At 41.2% G+C, this 15,859-nt stretch overlaps 1 protein-coding gene across 8 annotated transcripts in view; it reads left to right on the top strand.

The window, feature by feature from the left end:
• Nucleotides 1-15,859, top strand: part of ARHGEF10 (Rho guanine nucleotide exchange factor 10) — a 109,973-nt gene that overhangs the window by 24,078 nt on the left and 70,036 nt on the right. For 7 of the 8 annotated variants that reach the window (XM_064145859.1, XM_064145854.1, XM_064145855.1 and 4 more), the window contains 7 exons: nucleotides 6,332-6,502; nucleotides 7,750-8,040; nucleotides 8,885-8,948; nucleotides 10,708-10,787; nucleotides 11,345-11,401; nucleotides 12,823-12,986; nucleotides 15,650-15,766. In XM_064145859.1, the coding sequence (XP_064001929.1) occupies nucleotides 6,361-6,502; nucleotides 7,750-8,040; nucleotides 8,885-8,948; nucleotides 10,708-10,787; nucleotides 11,345-11,401; nucleotides 12,823-12,986; nucleotides 15,650-15,766 (915 nt within the window). In that variant the 5' untranslated portion in view covers nucleotides 6,332-6,360. The remainder of the gene's footprint in view (nucleotides 1-6,331; nucleotides 6,503-7,749; nucleotides 8,041-8,884; nucleotides 8,949-10,707; nucleotides 10,788-11,344; nucleotides 11,402-12,822; nucleotides 12,987-15,649; nucleotides 15,767-15,859) is intronic. The other variant, XM_064145861.1, reaches the window with a different exon arrangement.

Below are 15,859 nucleotides of genomic sequence, written 5' to 3'. Positions count from 1 at the left end.
TTGGCTCTGATCTGCTTCCCATGGGAATGAGTGCTCACTTACCTGTTCTTGTATACACAGTTTTGCTTTAGATTTTCCCCCCAGCAAAGCAGACACTTTCCACCCATGTTACTGTATGAGAAGCCAGTGGTGCGCTGCAGAGCAAATGTCACACTCTGACTTGGAAGCGCCAGTGAATGGAAGCCTTTGCAGGAGTACTTGCTTCTAAGAGTCAGTCTTCCTCTTTCAGGGTCCCTCCTGCCCTGCCCAGGCATGCCTTACCCCTATCCCTTTTCAGGTGCCAGTAGAGATGTCATGTGGGGAAGAGCAGAGGAGAAATGCTTACTCTGGATACCACTAAGGGCAGAAGAATGACTTTGATTTTATGTCCTGATACTTGAAGTAGTGTTCACAAGTAGGAGATGTGAAGTAGTAAAAATACTGTGTTGCTTTCTGGCTGAGAGAAAGGAGATGCTGACCAGTGGCACCTGAGTCTCTTAAAACCTTTTGGCAAGTTCCTGTTGAATATAATTCAGCCTTCATTTTCCAGAGGTTTAGAAGCTGGCCAAATTTGGGACCTATTGCAGGTGTGAGTGTTTACTAGCATAAAGTTTGCCTTCCTGACAAATGCCAAACCTCTGCTGTGAAATTTCACCTGAAATAAAAAGTGAACAGCTTGAGATGCCATTCATCATGGAGCACAGTCAACTTGGGCCCACATGGTTAGTTTTACAAAAGCAGTAACTTCAAAATTTCAGTTATTTCCCAATATCTGTGGACTTCCATTTCTTATTTCTGTATTGTGCACTTGCACAAGGACCTTGGCAGATTTTTAGCTCTTCAGAAATAAGAGTCTGCAAGGCAAGCATCTGAGAAATCTCTGGAATTTAAATAAGAAGCACTCTGATTGCCCTGTTTGGCCATTTGCTTTATAACCTTTGGAAGTTTACGGAAAGTTATAATACCTAAAAATATATTGAGCTAGTGAGTTAAAAAAAGAAGTTTTCAGCATTTCAAGACACTCAAGAATTTGTAGAAAGCTGAAACACTGGGAAGATTTGTTTTGAAGGTGGATTTATGCAGTCCCAAGTGTCTTACTGTGATCCAAACTAAGTGAGTAAAAAAAGATAAATGTTTTAAAGTGTTTTAAAAGTGCAGCTGGGAATAAGAACAAGCATTTCCTGCCAGTCCAGTCTGCTTTAGCTGCAATCGTATTCATTTTTTCTTCACTAAATAACAATTTAAATATTTTTTACCTGAAGCATTTGTACCTTTTGTGTAATGGTCAGTGTAAGGTATGAGAAGAGTGACTAAGAGCATTTGTCATTCAGAAAAAAAAACAAACATATGCAGGAGAGATTATACTATAGACTATAGTCCTGACCTCCCCTCCCCCCAAAGTTAAATAATTATGTGTTGGGAGAGAATTGACTATCAGAGAAAGTGAAAATAGGTTTTGTTTCTAGGAACATACATATTTGCTCTGTCCCACACACTCCAGAGGATTCTTTGTCATAGGGCCCTGAGCAACCTGATCTAGTTCAAGACGTCCCTGCTGACTGCAGAGGGTTTGAACAAGATAACCTTCAAGGGTCTCTTTCCAGCTGATGCGGTGGGATTTTTCGAATGCAGTAGATGCTTTTCCTCTCTTTGTTCCATGTTCCCCAGATGACTTTAAAAACAAGGACTATGATTGCAAAGATGACATTCCCAATTACATGGTGGCTTTACCTGGATTTCTAGAGACGTTTCTCAAACCTTAAAATACAATTCTATAGCATAAATTACTCCTATTTCTTGGTGGCAGCATGCCTGTTTATGTCCAGGGTGTCCAGGTCTGTCGTTACCATGCTCCAGACTGCCAAACAGTTCCTGCTTGGGGTTCTGTTTGTTTCTTCTTTTATCGTGCTTTTCCATGGAGTAAACTCAGCTGATTTCTTCAGGATCATCTCTGGTTTACGCAATTCTGGGGGAGGACGGAGTTTTGGGGTACCTTTCCCCCTCTCTACCCCACTGTGTGTTTGCACTGCATTTGAAGCGTGCTTGACAGTAAGTGCAAAGCTGTTTTGTTTTGCTTCTGTATCTCTAAAAGAACTGTTGAGGTAAACTATTAATGAAGCTTCACTAGCTTAATCTCTGTTTTAAAATGAGTGTCACTCTTTTTACTCTGTACCTGTTTTACATTGACCTATAAATAGTTTAAGGCAAATGAACGGCAAAGCAGATGGTGCCAAGAATGCTTTGCAATTGGCAGAGCATCTAAAAATTGTTTAGATTTGCTTATGCCCCAGCAGGTCTCTCTAAACGCACCCTGAGTTAGTTTGGTTTTGAAGTAAGCTTAAGAAGAAGTCGTTTCACTGAATAGCATACCACTGAAAGAAGTCATAAACCCATGTGTTGTGCTAACCATTATTGGAGTATGTATTCCTTCTTCTAATCCTGAGTGTACACTTTCACCCTTAATTTAACTTGAAGGCAATTTGTTGTTGCTGTTGTTGTGTTTGTTTCTTTTAATGCTTTAGAACTCCAAATAAACATTTCTAGAAATGCAGGGATTTCCCCAAAACATTTGCAAAGCAAATGTTCGAGAGTACTTTGGCGATAAGATGAAAAAGTGTTATCAATTAACACATCCTTAAAGCTCTGATTGGTACATGCAAAGTTGTTAAGGGTGTTGAGTAGAGGTGAAAGGGCAGATTGGATTTTTAGTGACTAATTTAATGTTTCCAATGAATTCCAGGCAGGCTCTGTAGTGCCAAGCAGTCTGTGATTATTACTTTGGGAAAAAAAAATAAAGAAAAAAAAAAGGCATTTTGACATTATGTAAAAATAACCCCAACAAAGTAGTTGTCCTGTGTGTGGTATTTTGGGGGGTATGAGTGGGGCATGCCTTTGGAAATTCCCTCCTCGCCCTTACAGTTTATCTGCAGGCATCGTTGCCTGGAAAGGCACTTTTGGCTTGACTTTTGATTTTCAGTTAAAGGATTGGAGGAATTGGGACTTTCTTCATGAGCATGAAATTTTGCAAGAGCTGTGGTGGTTTTATTGTAGCCAGATTTAGCCCAAGTGTATGCTCTGTGTCTTCCTAATTTACTGTAGCACTTCACAAGTGCTTTGGTGTGTGTTGACATAAAACAACTGTAGAAAAAAGTACAGTTCCAAAGCTGTAGTTACTGAAGATGTTTTTTTTCTTTTCATGACATGGTCTGTATTCATCTGCCCTTTAGACTCTCTATTATCATTATTAAAGTCCTTTTTCAATCAAATGAAATAGTGTGCCCTTGAGATTAAGAGTTTAAAGAGAATACTTTTTATCAAGTGTGAGACTGAAAGGATCTCTAAATTTAAAGGGTTGAAGTTCATCTTTATACCTGCCGAATTAAGCAAATGTATAAGTGATACAGAGCTGAAGTACAGTTTGAAAGCCTTCTGAAGTGAGGAGGATGCTTGTCTCCAGTCTGCCCTTTCAAAAGACACTGTAATCTGAGAAAAGGATTTCTCCTTTTGGCCTGTCTTGTCATCTTAGCTGGCTATCTCATCAGTGATGTGATTTTGAGGATAATTTGGCTGATGCTATAGTGCCCAGTTCTGTGTCTCGTTCAGTTATGGTGCAAAGCAAACATTTCTGAGTAAAAGAAAGAAGGCAGCATTAAGCTCCATCTTAATCCTGTCTTAAGATTTCTTTCCGCAGTTGTAAAAGATGATTTGGTTGCTTTTGTCGGGAGAATGAAGAGGCGTGTAGAAGGAGAATTGTGTATCACTTGACCAGTTTTTGCTCCTGGGTCCTGAGTCATTGCTTTGTCTTTCGGTGTCTCAAATTACTTTTTTCCCCTCCAGTGACAGATCCTCTCTGTCTGTGAGAAATGGCACTGAGCTGGATTTGAGTGCCTGGGGAATCGCATCAGTGTGAAAGTAGAGAGTTATCTGGCATCTGATACCTGAGTTACCCTTAGATGCCCTAAGGAAGTACTCGGATCCAGAGGCTCTGAGAGCGAGCACGCACACAAATTCAGAGATGCCTGCTGCTTCCCTCTCTGGCTTGGGCATTTGTATGCTTACGTGATTAAGTTTTTTCGTCGTTTGCTGGTGCCTAGAATTCGCCTCCAGTGAGCAGGGCGCTCCGTGGCTCTCATTGAGCCTTGCTCCAGCAGTGCCCCAGTTTCCTGAGCGCCTTAATGCTGCAGAAATGACCGACTCGTTCCAGTAACCTCCTCTTCCCCCTTCCTCACACCAAAGTGCAGACGGAGCTACTTCATGTATCTGGAGTGGTTACTCGGTGGTTCACTTGCATAGCAGAGTGAAAGGAGAGGCAGATAGCTGTGTGTGAAGAGTTTTGGATCTGCTTGTGACTGCTGTCTACTTATCTGCCTCGCCTGCGTCACCGGCGTGTCACGTACTGCTATCACAAAACCCACTCCACTCACTGTTTCACAGGTTTGTGTTTTCCAAATAGGAAGTACTCGCACTGAAAACATGAAGAAAACAAAACAAAAAGACAGAAGTAAAACACTCTGTCTCTTTTTATTTCTTTTCTCTGTTACTGTCAAGCAGCAAGTAGTACAGTCAGGTCCGATAGATGCTGATTTGGGAAGAAGGCTGTGATTGTCTCAAATCACTTCGAAGAGCTCTGCAGGACTTCTTGCATCTTTCAGGGAAAAAAAAATCACATTGCTAACAGACAGAAGCAAAAATGAAAGGCCTTAATCCAAAGGGTGACTTCCTACAATTGGATTTTTAAAAAGCATTAAAATTAAATTAAATGTCCTGCTGCTTTAGCTGTAAACCATAGCAGGAAATGCAGAACAACTCCTTTTTTGTTCCTTACCGTTTTTGCAATTAGTTCACTTTTTCTCCTGCAGAGAGATTGCCTGAAAGATCTTGTTATTTGTGGCTGTGATAAAATATGCTGGCTCAGCCTGCCTGAAGAAACAGAAGCCTTGGCGGGAATGCTGATTACCATGACAATCTAAGCAGCCTGGAGCTGTGGTCTGGGGGCGGGGTTGTCATGAAGATACAAAATGTGGCCTGGATGGTAGAAAAGCTGATAATACCCTCATGACACAGGACATCCTTGTTTTTCGTGTTGTGTCACCTTGAGGAGAGGCAGGCAGAAGCCTGTCAGCTTCGCATATTTTCTCCTAATGTGTTGATGTATTTATCTGTTCAGCTGTTCCAGTAGATACTTTAATGCTTAGAGTTACTCTTTTCTTATATAGTATTTTAAGTGTGTTGCTGATTACCAGTGTGAAAATATTCATCCTGGGTTTGAGGAAGAGCTTGGGAGGAAGGTCAACAAGGCTAAAAAAAAAATCACAGATGGCATTTTTGCCTCAAGGTGATTTCTAATAAGGGTTTCTCCTCCACAAGGTGGGAGAACAGCTAAAGCATGTCTAGGGAGGGAGATGTGAAGCCCTTTGTTTGACGGCGCTGCAGTGAAGGCTTATGGAAGCAAGAAGGAGGCTGATGGGTTTGAGCATCCCTTTCTGCCACTGCTCTGACTATGCCTTCTCTGTGGATTGCCTCTGACAGAAGGTTTGAATGCCTAGCTGGCTTCTTGCAATGTGAACACACAACAAAAAAGAGGAGTAGGTGAGACAGTTTAAATCTTTGTGGGTTGTCCAGGCTACTGTGAGTAAGAACGTGGAGGGAAACTGCCAGGCACATCTTCCTGCTCCTTGTTCCCAGTCCCATATACTGTGCCAAATTTGTGCTGCAGCATCTTCAGAAGCAAATACCAGAAACCACTTATATGCTCCAGTTCCTAGCCATATTAGGCTGCAATTATATCAATCACTGATTTTCCAAAGCTAAGAACTGAACAGTCAACCCCTACACCTTGAGTAAAATGCACCTTGTGTGTGGTAGTAGGGCTAACAGCATGTTGAATAAAGTCTTTGGTTTAAAAGTGTCTCATATTGGAGTAGGAAAAACAATCTGTTGGCCTCTTGTGATGTGAATGAAGAAAATTTGTCAGTTGCATTTCAGCATTGTTAAGAAAGAACAGACTTAGAAACTTGAGTTAGACAGGAAGTACTTGAGTCCCAAAGCCTCTATACAAATTAATCTGTGAACTTCTGCTATTTATGTGTTTTCCTAAAGGTCTTTTGATTCATTCTGCAAACAGGCAAGGGTATTTGCATTATTGCTTCTTAATTGCCTTCCAAGTAATTTCATTGTTTACACTAAAGGATTTATGAAAACTGCATAAGCTTATCAGTGTGTCAGGGAGCTTTTGTTCTGTTCCAAAATCTAAGGGTTTGTTTTACAAGCTTCATCTGTAATATGGAACACTTACTTGTCCTGCAAAATTGTTATTAAGAGCAAACAACCAAAAGCCTGTCTTTCTGCACAGCTCTGGATCATGAACCAAAAGCTGTGGAAATGGACGATGAAGAGGAAGAGGAAGGAGAACAGTTTGACTTTGACAGTGGTGATGAGATACCAGAAGCAGACAGGCAAGCCCTTGCACCTCCCCATCCTGGTCCTGGAAGTAACATAGAGCACCAAGAAGCCAATGCCACAGGTAAATCAGCCTGTCAGGCTGAGCCTCCGCTAGGCTATCTAGTCAAGATGATGATAGGATGCCTTTTCTTCACGATGGAATCAAAATACTTGTTAAAAGAGGTTTCTGTGGAAATACCACACAAGTGTTTTGAATGTTCCTGCTAGCTGCACCTATAATAAATGACCACGTGTAGTTACAGCGAGGTTTCCCATCCAAACCAACAGACTGGGCTCAGTCACAGCGTCATGCTGCGGGCATAAATTTATGTCCTTGCAGCTCTAATACCATACAGATGGCTCCAGATAAACTGCTTTCACATCTAAGCTTACTGGTTGCTGATCTTTCAATGACATGCATAAAACTAAATGGAGCCTGAATGTATAAATTTTGCTCATAACCAGATGTCATTGAGCATTAAAACATTTGTTACATGCAGGTGTTCCCAGGTATAGCCTGGAAGTCACTGTGATCTGTTTGAGTTGACAGCAGATGATTTTGCTGACGTGGATCCAGTTTCTTTTTGCAAGCAGAGTCATTATGCTGATGGCAATCAAAGACAGATGACTCTTCAGATGACTGTGCAGTTTTGATAACCTGGAATTTCAATACCATCTTTCCCTGAACATTGCTAGCTTACCCTTTTGTGAAAATTGTAGTTACAGCCCAAAAACTTGTGATCACTTGGGATGATGCTTCAGAGGAACCTTTGGTTCTGCAGCCTCAGCATGTCTGAAGAAATACCACGAACTTTGTGTAACAGAAAATCATTTATTTTCATAAAGAAAACTTGGAAAGTTATTTTCTTTCCCCTTTTATTAACAGAACATTTTGAGGACTTTGCTATGATGAATGTCCCTCCAGTGAACTTTTTCTCTCCTCATTGCTATTTCTAAAATGGTTTTTGTGTTTTTAACATCAAAATTAATTTAGAACCTAGCTTTTAGCCTTCAGAGTTGAAGGCTGTTTGGAGCTCCATGCTTAGGACAAGGGAAAGAGGACCCTCACTACTTGTCAGAAATCCTCTTTAGGATTTGGAATCCAGTTACTGTTTTTCTATCAGAAATCCTCTCACTGCAGCTTGTTTTGCTTCTGTCACATTCCTCCCCTGTAAAATGGGGAAGATTGTACTACTGTGTGGAAATTCTGTGAGTCATAGATTGTAAGCAACTTGTGTGGCAGTGATAGTATCAGTGTTTAGGGTATTTGCAGAGAGCAGCTTCAGCAGATACTGAAAAAAAAGAAATTGTTTAATTTTTCACCTAAAGGGGATGATAATTCAGAAAGCAGTGAGAAGCTACAAACATCAGGACCTACAGTGGAAGGCCCTCCAGCTAAAGTAAATCCCTACTCTGTCATAAATATTTCACCCATCCAAGACAAGGATCCACCCTCATCACCGGAGCCAAGTCCTCAAGATGAATGTGCCAGTCCCAGCTTGTCTGGTGGATATTCTGTTCCTGTCCCCTGTGGCTATGCTGTACCATCGAATTTACCTCTGATGCTACCGGCATACTCCAGTCCTGTCATCATACGCAGCATTTCTGTAGATGAAGAAGGTACTTGTGTTTGCAAACCTTGCTTTACTTGAGGGGGAATGCTTGTTTAACTTCAGCTACCTGTGACCCTTTTAATATAATGAAATAACTTCCAGAGCCATAGTTCAGTGTTAGAGTCAAATAGTTTCTTCTCATGCTTTATCGTGCGTTTTGGAGGTCCTGGCAGAGTTCTTGTCCCTTTTACCTTTTCTATATGCACTTAGTTTGTTTTCCAATCCTTGCAGATTCAGAGTTTCTGTGGGGTTTTTTCCTTGAGAAATTATGTTTGTCCTTTAGTACAGTTTTAAAAGAGAAGAAGAAACTTGAAAGGGAAATAACTGTGGATTATTACAGAAGCTGGATCAATCTCCATTTTTTAAACCAGAACTGGCAAAGACAACCTAATGTCAAGAGAGCAAGAGGAACAGAAAACTCCCCATAGCCTGCCCCTTTTTTTCCTCTTGTTATTGTATTTTTAATGCAGTATGTTTTAGCTAGGCACCAATTCTACTGTAATCCATGTGCTTTTTTTGGCAGCCTTTGGCAGTTACTATTTTTGCAGTAGTTGCTACCTGTAGAAAAATATACATTTGAGAGATAAGAATTAAAAGCATCAGACATTGTGATTTTTCTCTTAAGAGCTCTTATACCAAATTGCTGTGATTTGAATTCTTTCCTTTGCAAAAATGGGTAGTGTGAAGAAACTTCTCTTTTTCAGACATGTTTAAGAACAAAGATAGTGTGTAGAAGTATTATGCATTAACAGTGAACTAGTAAAAGCAGTTTGATCTGGTAAAATGTACTATTTGAACAACGCTGACATTTTATTCCAAGCATTTTGATGGGTTTGTTTTTTTCTCAACAGGTGTGCAGGCAGCAGCTGAAGAATGCCATTATAATTCTGTAAACTCAGTGGAGGCTCAGAACAGGTGATTACCAGCTCAGCATGTTTGAATAATATGTAAAACATTATTTTCTAAGAGAGCTTACATGGGATAATTACTTTTCTGATGTGACTCTCTTGTGTTTAATTTTTTCACTCCATAACTGGGTACCAAAATTTGCAATATTGAGGTCTTGTACACGTAACCATGCATGGCATTTTGGAAGGAATTAGGTTTGGTTTTCACAGTCATAGCAATGTCAGCTGCAACAGGCTTCTGGTGATCTTGTAGTCTAGCCTGCTGCAGGACTACTGCCAACATGCCATTAGATCAGCCGTGACCTTGGTTGCTGAGCCTTGAAAACCTCCAAGGCTGAAGTTGCTGCTGCAGGTTTTCTGGTTTGTCTTCCCTGCTCTACCACCCTTAATGCCCAAACCAAATCTTCCAATGCTTAGCCATTGACCGTTCTTCCTTGTGTATCCCCTGGCACTGAAAAAAAACAGCTCTCAAAGCAAATGCAAACCTAAAAAACCCTGACATCTTTATCACTGCTGTAGCTCTCTTTCAGGTAGTTGTAGCTGCCTTTGGGCCACCCTGTAGCATCCTTTTCACCAAAATAGATAAGCTGCCTGTCTTCCATCTCTTTCCCTGTAGGTCATGTGCTTTGGTCCCCAGCTTCAATTTCTCCGCATCTCTCCTGATGTAGTTTCTCTAGAGGTATCTTCAGTTTCTCCACAGCTGTCTAAGCTGTCTGTAAGGGGAGCACTGGGAAACCAAAACTGGATGTTCTGCTGCAGGTTCAGCCTCACTAGCATCACGCAGGAGAGGATGATAGCCTCATCAAGCCTCATGGTTCCTGATGTAGTCCAGAATGTCTTCAGTATTTCAGTGAAAGAGCACCTCTTATGTAATGAGTAGGTGTAGCACTTCAGGACATGGTCTAGCAGACATGGCAGTGTTGGGTAGAAGGTTTGTTGCAGGTTAAGGGTTAGCTGCTGGACCCTAAGGTGAAAACTTGATCTTGGTGGATAATCCCATCCCACGGGTAGGCACCGGATCTTGTTATTCTTTATTACCTTCTTTTTCCTGCTTACCCTCTATTTAAGGGGCAGAAACTTCTGGAGAGTGCTCTGGCTTTTGCTTTTGCTGCACAGTGGGGAGCTTCTTGGTGACTGGGAACTGTTTTGCCACGTGGCTGGGCCTACTCTATTGCCAGTTTGGGTTTTGTGTATATTTCTGTATCTATTCCCTTTCCCAATATCTCTGTATGTCTCTTTTGCCTTAATACCTTTTAGTTTTTGTTAAAATTACTTTTTAACTTTCAGTTTGGTGCAAAGCTGGTTGTTACTCTTTTCACTTTCCCCTGCCTGTCTTTTCTCTATGGGGCAGAGGATGAGGAAGAGGGGAGTAACCGCCAGTCTGTCTGGTGGGCTTTAGCCCAGGAAGCTCAAACCAGGACAAGGTTGGACTTGATAATCTTAGAGCTCTTTTCCAACCTTAATGACTCTATGATTTTATGATTCGCTACGTCTGAGAGAGTTTTCTCTGTCCTAGTAGAAGTGAGAACCAAAAATATCTCTTGAGGTTGGGCAGCATTTTGAATTTCTCGACTAGAATTGCCAGGCTCCTAACTAGAGTAGATTATTAATCTCCTAATTGCGTACTGAAGCAGCAGCTTTGAGTAATGGGCAGCCTCTGCGTGAGAACTAGAATCCACACAGTATTTACTGTCTTGTCTTCACAGTTGATTAAAAACATTGTAGCACAGCTTTTAATATTGTTCTTTTATGAACTTATTTTAAAGTGAAAGTAATCAGGCCAAGAGAGAAGATGATGTTCTGGCCAAGTGGGTTGCAGATCCTGCAAATACAGCATGGATGGAAAGTAAGTATCAGTGAGCACCAAAGTATAACTGTAGAAGGTCAGTTTTAACTTGTGATCAACACTATGTGTGTATCTGTATGCAGACAATTGTCTACTGCAGCTCCTCTGCAGTCATTTAGTAAGGCAATGAGCAGCCTTCAACGTGCACAAAATGTATCATAGTACTGTAAAAAGGAGAGAGAAATGTTGGCTGTAGAAGTCGATTTTTGTTTTCAGACTGCCAAAGGCAATCATAAACTATGTGAAATACCACAGATATACTGGTTTCATGTGTTATTGCATTATGTGAATGATGATTAAATGTATTAGCAGAATACTAGTGGAGCATGAGTAACATCTCCATTGTATTCATAAATTCCTTAGAACAGAATATTTCTGTTGGAAGGAGCCTACAACTGATCATCTAGTCCAACTATCTGACCAATTCAGGGCTGACAACACGCTAAAGCGTGTTATTAAAGGCATTTTTCAAATGCCTCTTAAACATTGTTTCCTGATCTCATCCAAATTTTAGGGGGTTTCTCATTTTTTTGTGTGTTTTTCTGTTCTATTTTTAGACCCAGATGAAGTAATTTACGATGATGTGCCAAAAGAAAATTCAGACTCTGAACCAGGTTTGAGGTTTTTGTCATGCAGACCACCTTGAAAGCAGTGTAATCTTGAATTGTGTGTGTAGGCTGAACAGATACCTGTATTTTAGACACTTAACGAATGTAAATGGAATTAACGCTCTGTCAGTGATTGGTAGGTCCAAAAAATTCATAGAGAGTCAGACCTCAGTCTACATTAACACACAGACAAGATGCATCCACCAAATCCTGCCCGGATACTAACACTGCAAAAGTTTGACTTATGTAAGTCTTGACTTAATCATTCTCTTAAACTGTGCTTTGTGCTATGTTATCAGTAAAATGTCTTCTCCAGGGAGTGTATTTTAAGGAGTCTTGGTGTGCATGGAAGCTTAAAAAAAGAATTCTTACGATCTGATTCCTCCAAATTAGAGGAGATTCCTCTGTGTTAATTATGAAGTATTTAACTAATGTTAGTCTTTAATGTGAAATGTATTTCTTACATCATAGACTCCAGAGTTTAGACAGATATGTAAAATATGTCAGCTCTTCTTTCAAGTGCATGTTTTTTTCTCAATTTAAATGAAACTTCATTCTTGAAACAAAAGCATAGCTTTTGTTCAATAAATTCAGTGGGTCAGTTTTAAATGCAGTCTTGTGACCTTTGACAATAGGGGTCCCTGGCAGATGTGTCTACACTTCTCCACTTGCAGTGACATGTGAGGCATGTAGGGTGGGTGCCCATTTCTGATAAGTAATTTGCACTAAGAGTTTTCCATTTTGCTTTGAGTTTGCTGTACTTGACATCTGCATCAACAAAGGGAGCTATGTCTCTGACAGGTGATACTTTGGTCAGCTTTTGCAATATAACTTTCTGTATCTTGAAAGGGTTAATATTCCAGGTTCTTAAACTAGATTGTGAGCAAGGTAAAGTGAATTTATGGGAAACTCCCAGTGACTAGTGGAGTTGCAAGAATGACAAATCGTAAAATACCACAGTGGAACATGTTTCTTGCTACTTTGGTCTGATCTGTTCTACTTAAAATAGTGACATTTTGGTTTGGTTCTTGAAATGTTTGTCTTTTGAGCTGGTGATGAAGATGTTCCTAGGGACAAATGGCAGGCTTGCAAATGGAAGGATGATTCTTCTCAGTGCAGACACATGTTGTTCACAGCTACCCTCAGAATTCCTTTACATTTCTTCTAAAGCACGTTGTGGAGCTGTAAGTAACAGTGCAGTTAGAGCAGGCCATGTTTTCACAAGGGCTGTGGTGGAGCACTGTCCGCTTGGTACTCCACTTGAAGAAAGACAACTCTGGCTGTTTGAATCCTGGATTGAATTAATGTTTTTAAATGTGCCTACAAAAGTCTGTATAGCTTTTTTAACAGTACATCCTGGGTAAGTCTCTTGGTTTTTAAACAGGCATTTCAGTGTAGCTTGTTTTATACTGGTTTAATTCTTGCAGAGGAAATGATTTATGATGATGTTGAAAATGGTGATGATGGTGGAAACAGCTCACTGGAATATGGGTGGAGTTCAAGTGAGTTTGAAAGCTATGAAGAACAGAGTGATTCTGAGTGTAAAAATGGAATTCCCAGCTCTTTTTTGCGAGGCAACCACAAGAGACATGTATGTATCCTGCAGTGCTACTGAGTCACTGAGTTTATCCTGATTTCCAGCCTTTGACTTCCTCACTTGCATTTCCCTTCTCCTCGGTCCAGTTTCAATGCCAACAGCGTCTTTTTAAAGGAAATGTGAATCAGTGTTGGAGTAACAGTTGACAACAAAATGTAACAGGGAAAGGAGAAAACAAAAATATGAAACAGAATCTTCTTAAAAAAGAACCCTAATAAAAAAAAACCCAAACCAAACAACCTCTCCCAAAAAAAACCAAGCAAAACCAAAAACTCAAATTGGGTGGAAGGGAAATGAAAGATGAGGCTACTTTCACTTGTGGACAGTTCCTCACCTTGTCTTCTTTTGCAGCTGTTGGATTAGCATAAGTGGTAAACGAGTGTGTGGGGGAAAAAAAGATGTGAAGAGCAAATGGGGGCAAGTCTGACAAGACTTGAGCTTTTGAGATCCTTGAGGTGCTCAAAAGTCACAAAACTGTTTACAAGTGTTTCCGAACTGTCTTAGATCTCTATCACTTTGGTTGGTTGAAAGTGACAGAGCTTAAAAAAAAAACCAAACCCAAACCCCACACCAAAAATAAAAGCATGTTTTTGTGATTAAAGAGAAGTCTGTACTATTAATTAGTGATAAAAAGGAGGTGACATGGTACTTCTGTGGCCTGCTATCACATGCTACATCTGTGCCTTGGTAGGCAGGAAGACATGGATGACATGAGCACCTCCTCTTGCTCTATCTATCTGATTGCACAATGGGAGGAGTCCTGAACTTCTGTGTTCTCACTGCTCTCATTCCTCTCTTTATGCCCTTTCTGTCAGAGGGAGGCCTTGCTTGGGACTTGGGCAGCCTCCTGCTACTGCTGCATGGAGGACAGGGATGCATGTCACAGTGGGACAGGCTTAGTGCCTGGAGTCAATCCTCAGGACCTTGGTGTGTGCTGGTTGTGGACAGGCACCCAGGAGCCACTTCACAGATGTGTACTGCAGTCCTGTGGCCAGGAGGATGGAGGGGTAGCAGTCAGGGTGTTCTTCCATGAGACCTTTGTTTTCATTTTGCAGGTTTTCTATCTTGATGAGAATAAAAGCTTCACTGGTTGTGTTTCCCTCCAGTACCCATTATCTGCTCTCCCCCCACCTCCCTCCTTGCTGCCTGCCCTTTGGAAACTGGGGAGCGAGCAGTTAACTGGAAGACTTGAACCCGCCCAAATCAGCAGTTTGTAAGCTGCGTGCTCATGCTCTGCTATTGTTTTGGCTTAGTCCTGACTAGAAAAAGTTTAAACCAGTGCACCTGTTCCTTTTTGGAGAGTTTTTAAACTAGATTGAAGAAAACTGAGTTTGATTTTTGTTGTTTTTAACACCTTTAAAAGAAACTGGGAAATGAATTTGCATGTGAGTGTGCAAGTCATAACATGGCTGCTGGTTTGATTTGTTGTGTGGTTTGTTAATCTTTTCCTGTTACATGTAGCTTCAGCATTTATTGTCATTACAGGAATTTATTTACACATGTGCACAAAGACACAGGAAACTGCTGGCAATGGGTTGGGAGCGATGGTGCCAGGTTCAGGCACAGAGAGTGGGCAAGTGATCAAGGATAGGTAGGAGGAAAGACGTGTGCCCTGGGTACTGCCCTGCAGCTGGCATTTCCAGGCCCTTGAGAAAAGGTTATGAGGATTTTCTTGTGAGTATGGACATGAGGAGCCTAGGAACATGTTAGTTGGTGCATAGAGAAGTCAGAAAAGCTGCTTCTCCCAGGTGGAGAAGTCAGGAAACTAGAGAAGGGGATAGATGGAGAATGAGGAGAGACAGAAACTTTAGGTTTACTGAAGAAAAACAAACAAACCAACAATAAACCACAAACAAAAATCAACCCCAATGAGAAATCCCCGAACCAAAACATTTCTGTTCTTCCCTGCAGCATGGGCAGAAGCCACACCATGTTATACCTTTCCTCTGAGAGTTTTGCCACTGGATTTCCGTTAGGGTGCACCAATTTTTTTTCCTCCCCTGGTTATATTTGAACTTCTTTTGTCTGGCTTTCTCAAAACCTTTTAAGAAATGTTAATTAGTACTCCAGGGCATTTCTCTATGATCCTTTCCTTAACTTGTGGAAGCATACGTTCATGTAGGAGATGGCTACACTCATGGTCCTGAACCCTACGAGACAGTGTATCTTGCCCTGCTGGTGTCTCCTTACCTGGCTTGATGGCACTGTTCATCTTTTCAGGTGCCAGCAACCTCTGCAGTTCTTCAGCCCTTAAGAATTCTTCCAATTGACTGCTTTGAAAGACAGAAATTCACTTGGTAGGGCTTGTTCTCCACCAAATGGTGCTGGTGCTAAAAGCTTCTGCGTGGTTTCTGTATGGTTTATAAGACGCGCATAAAGCAGCTGATACAGAGCATAGCTTAAGTGACTTTGCCCCTTTCTTCACGTAGTTGCCCCTGTATGAGAAAGGCACCTGGCTGGGTGTGAGAAAGTTCAGCGCTGCACTGGAGGGATGTTCCATTTGTCAGCTTGGATCTTCCCTGAATGATAATTCCAAGCCCCAGCACTGTCAGTGTCTCAGTAGGTAGAGGGGCCGGTGTGCATGAGAGCGGTGAGTGCCGCAGCATGAAGCGTGCGCTACGGGCTGCTGAAAAGATTGTGTCTTTTTGTGCACTTAGCTTTCTCATGACCTAACGCGCTTAAAGGAGCATTATGAGAGAAAGATGAAAGAGTTGATGGCAAACACTGTGGGAGCAGTAGAGATTCAGCAACTAAAGCAAAAACATGAGCTGAAGGTAGCGTAGTTGATTTTTGTAACTAGCTATGTTTAAGTGATTGCTTTTCCAACTTGGGCAATGTTCTCTTTTTGCTTTTAATATTAACTTGAA

Source organism: Pogoniulus pusillus, chromosome 7, assembly GCF_015220805.1.
Source record: "Pogoniulus pusillus isolate bPogPus1 chromosome 7, bPogPus1.pri, whole genome shotgun sequence".
Lineage (NCBI taxonomy): Eukaryota > Metazoa > Chordata > Aves > Piciformes > Lybiidae > Pogoniulus > Pogoniulus pusillus.
The sequence above is the reverse complement of the archived record's forward strand: the minus strand, read 5'-3'. Positions and strand labels throughout refer to the sequence as shown.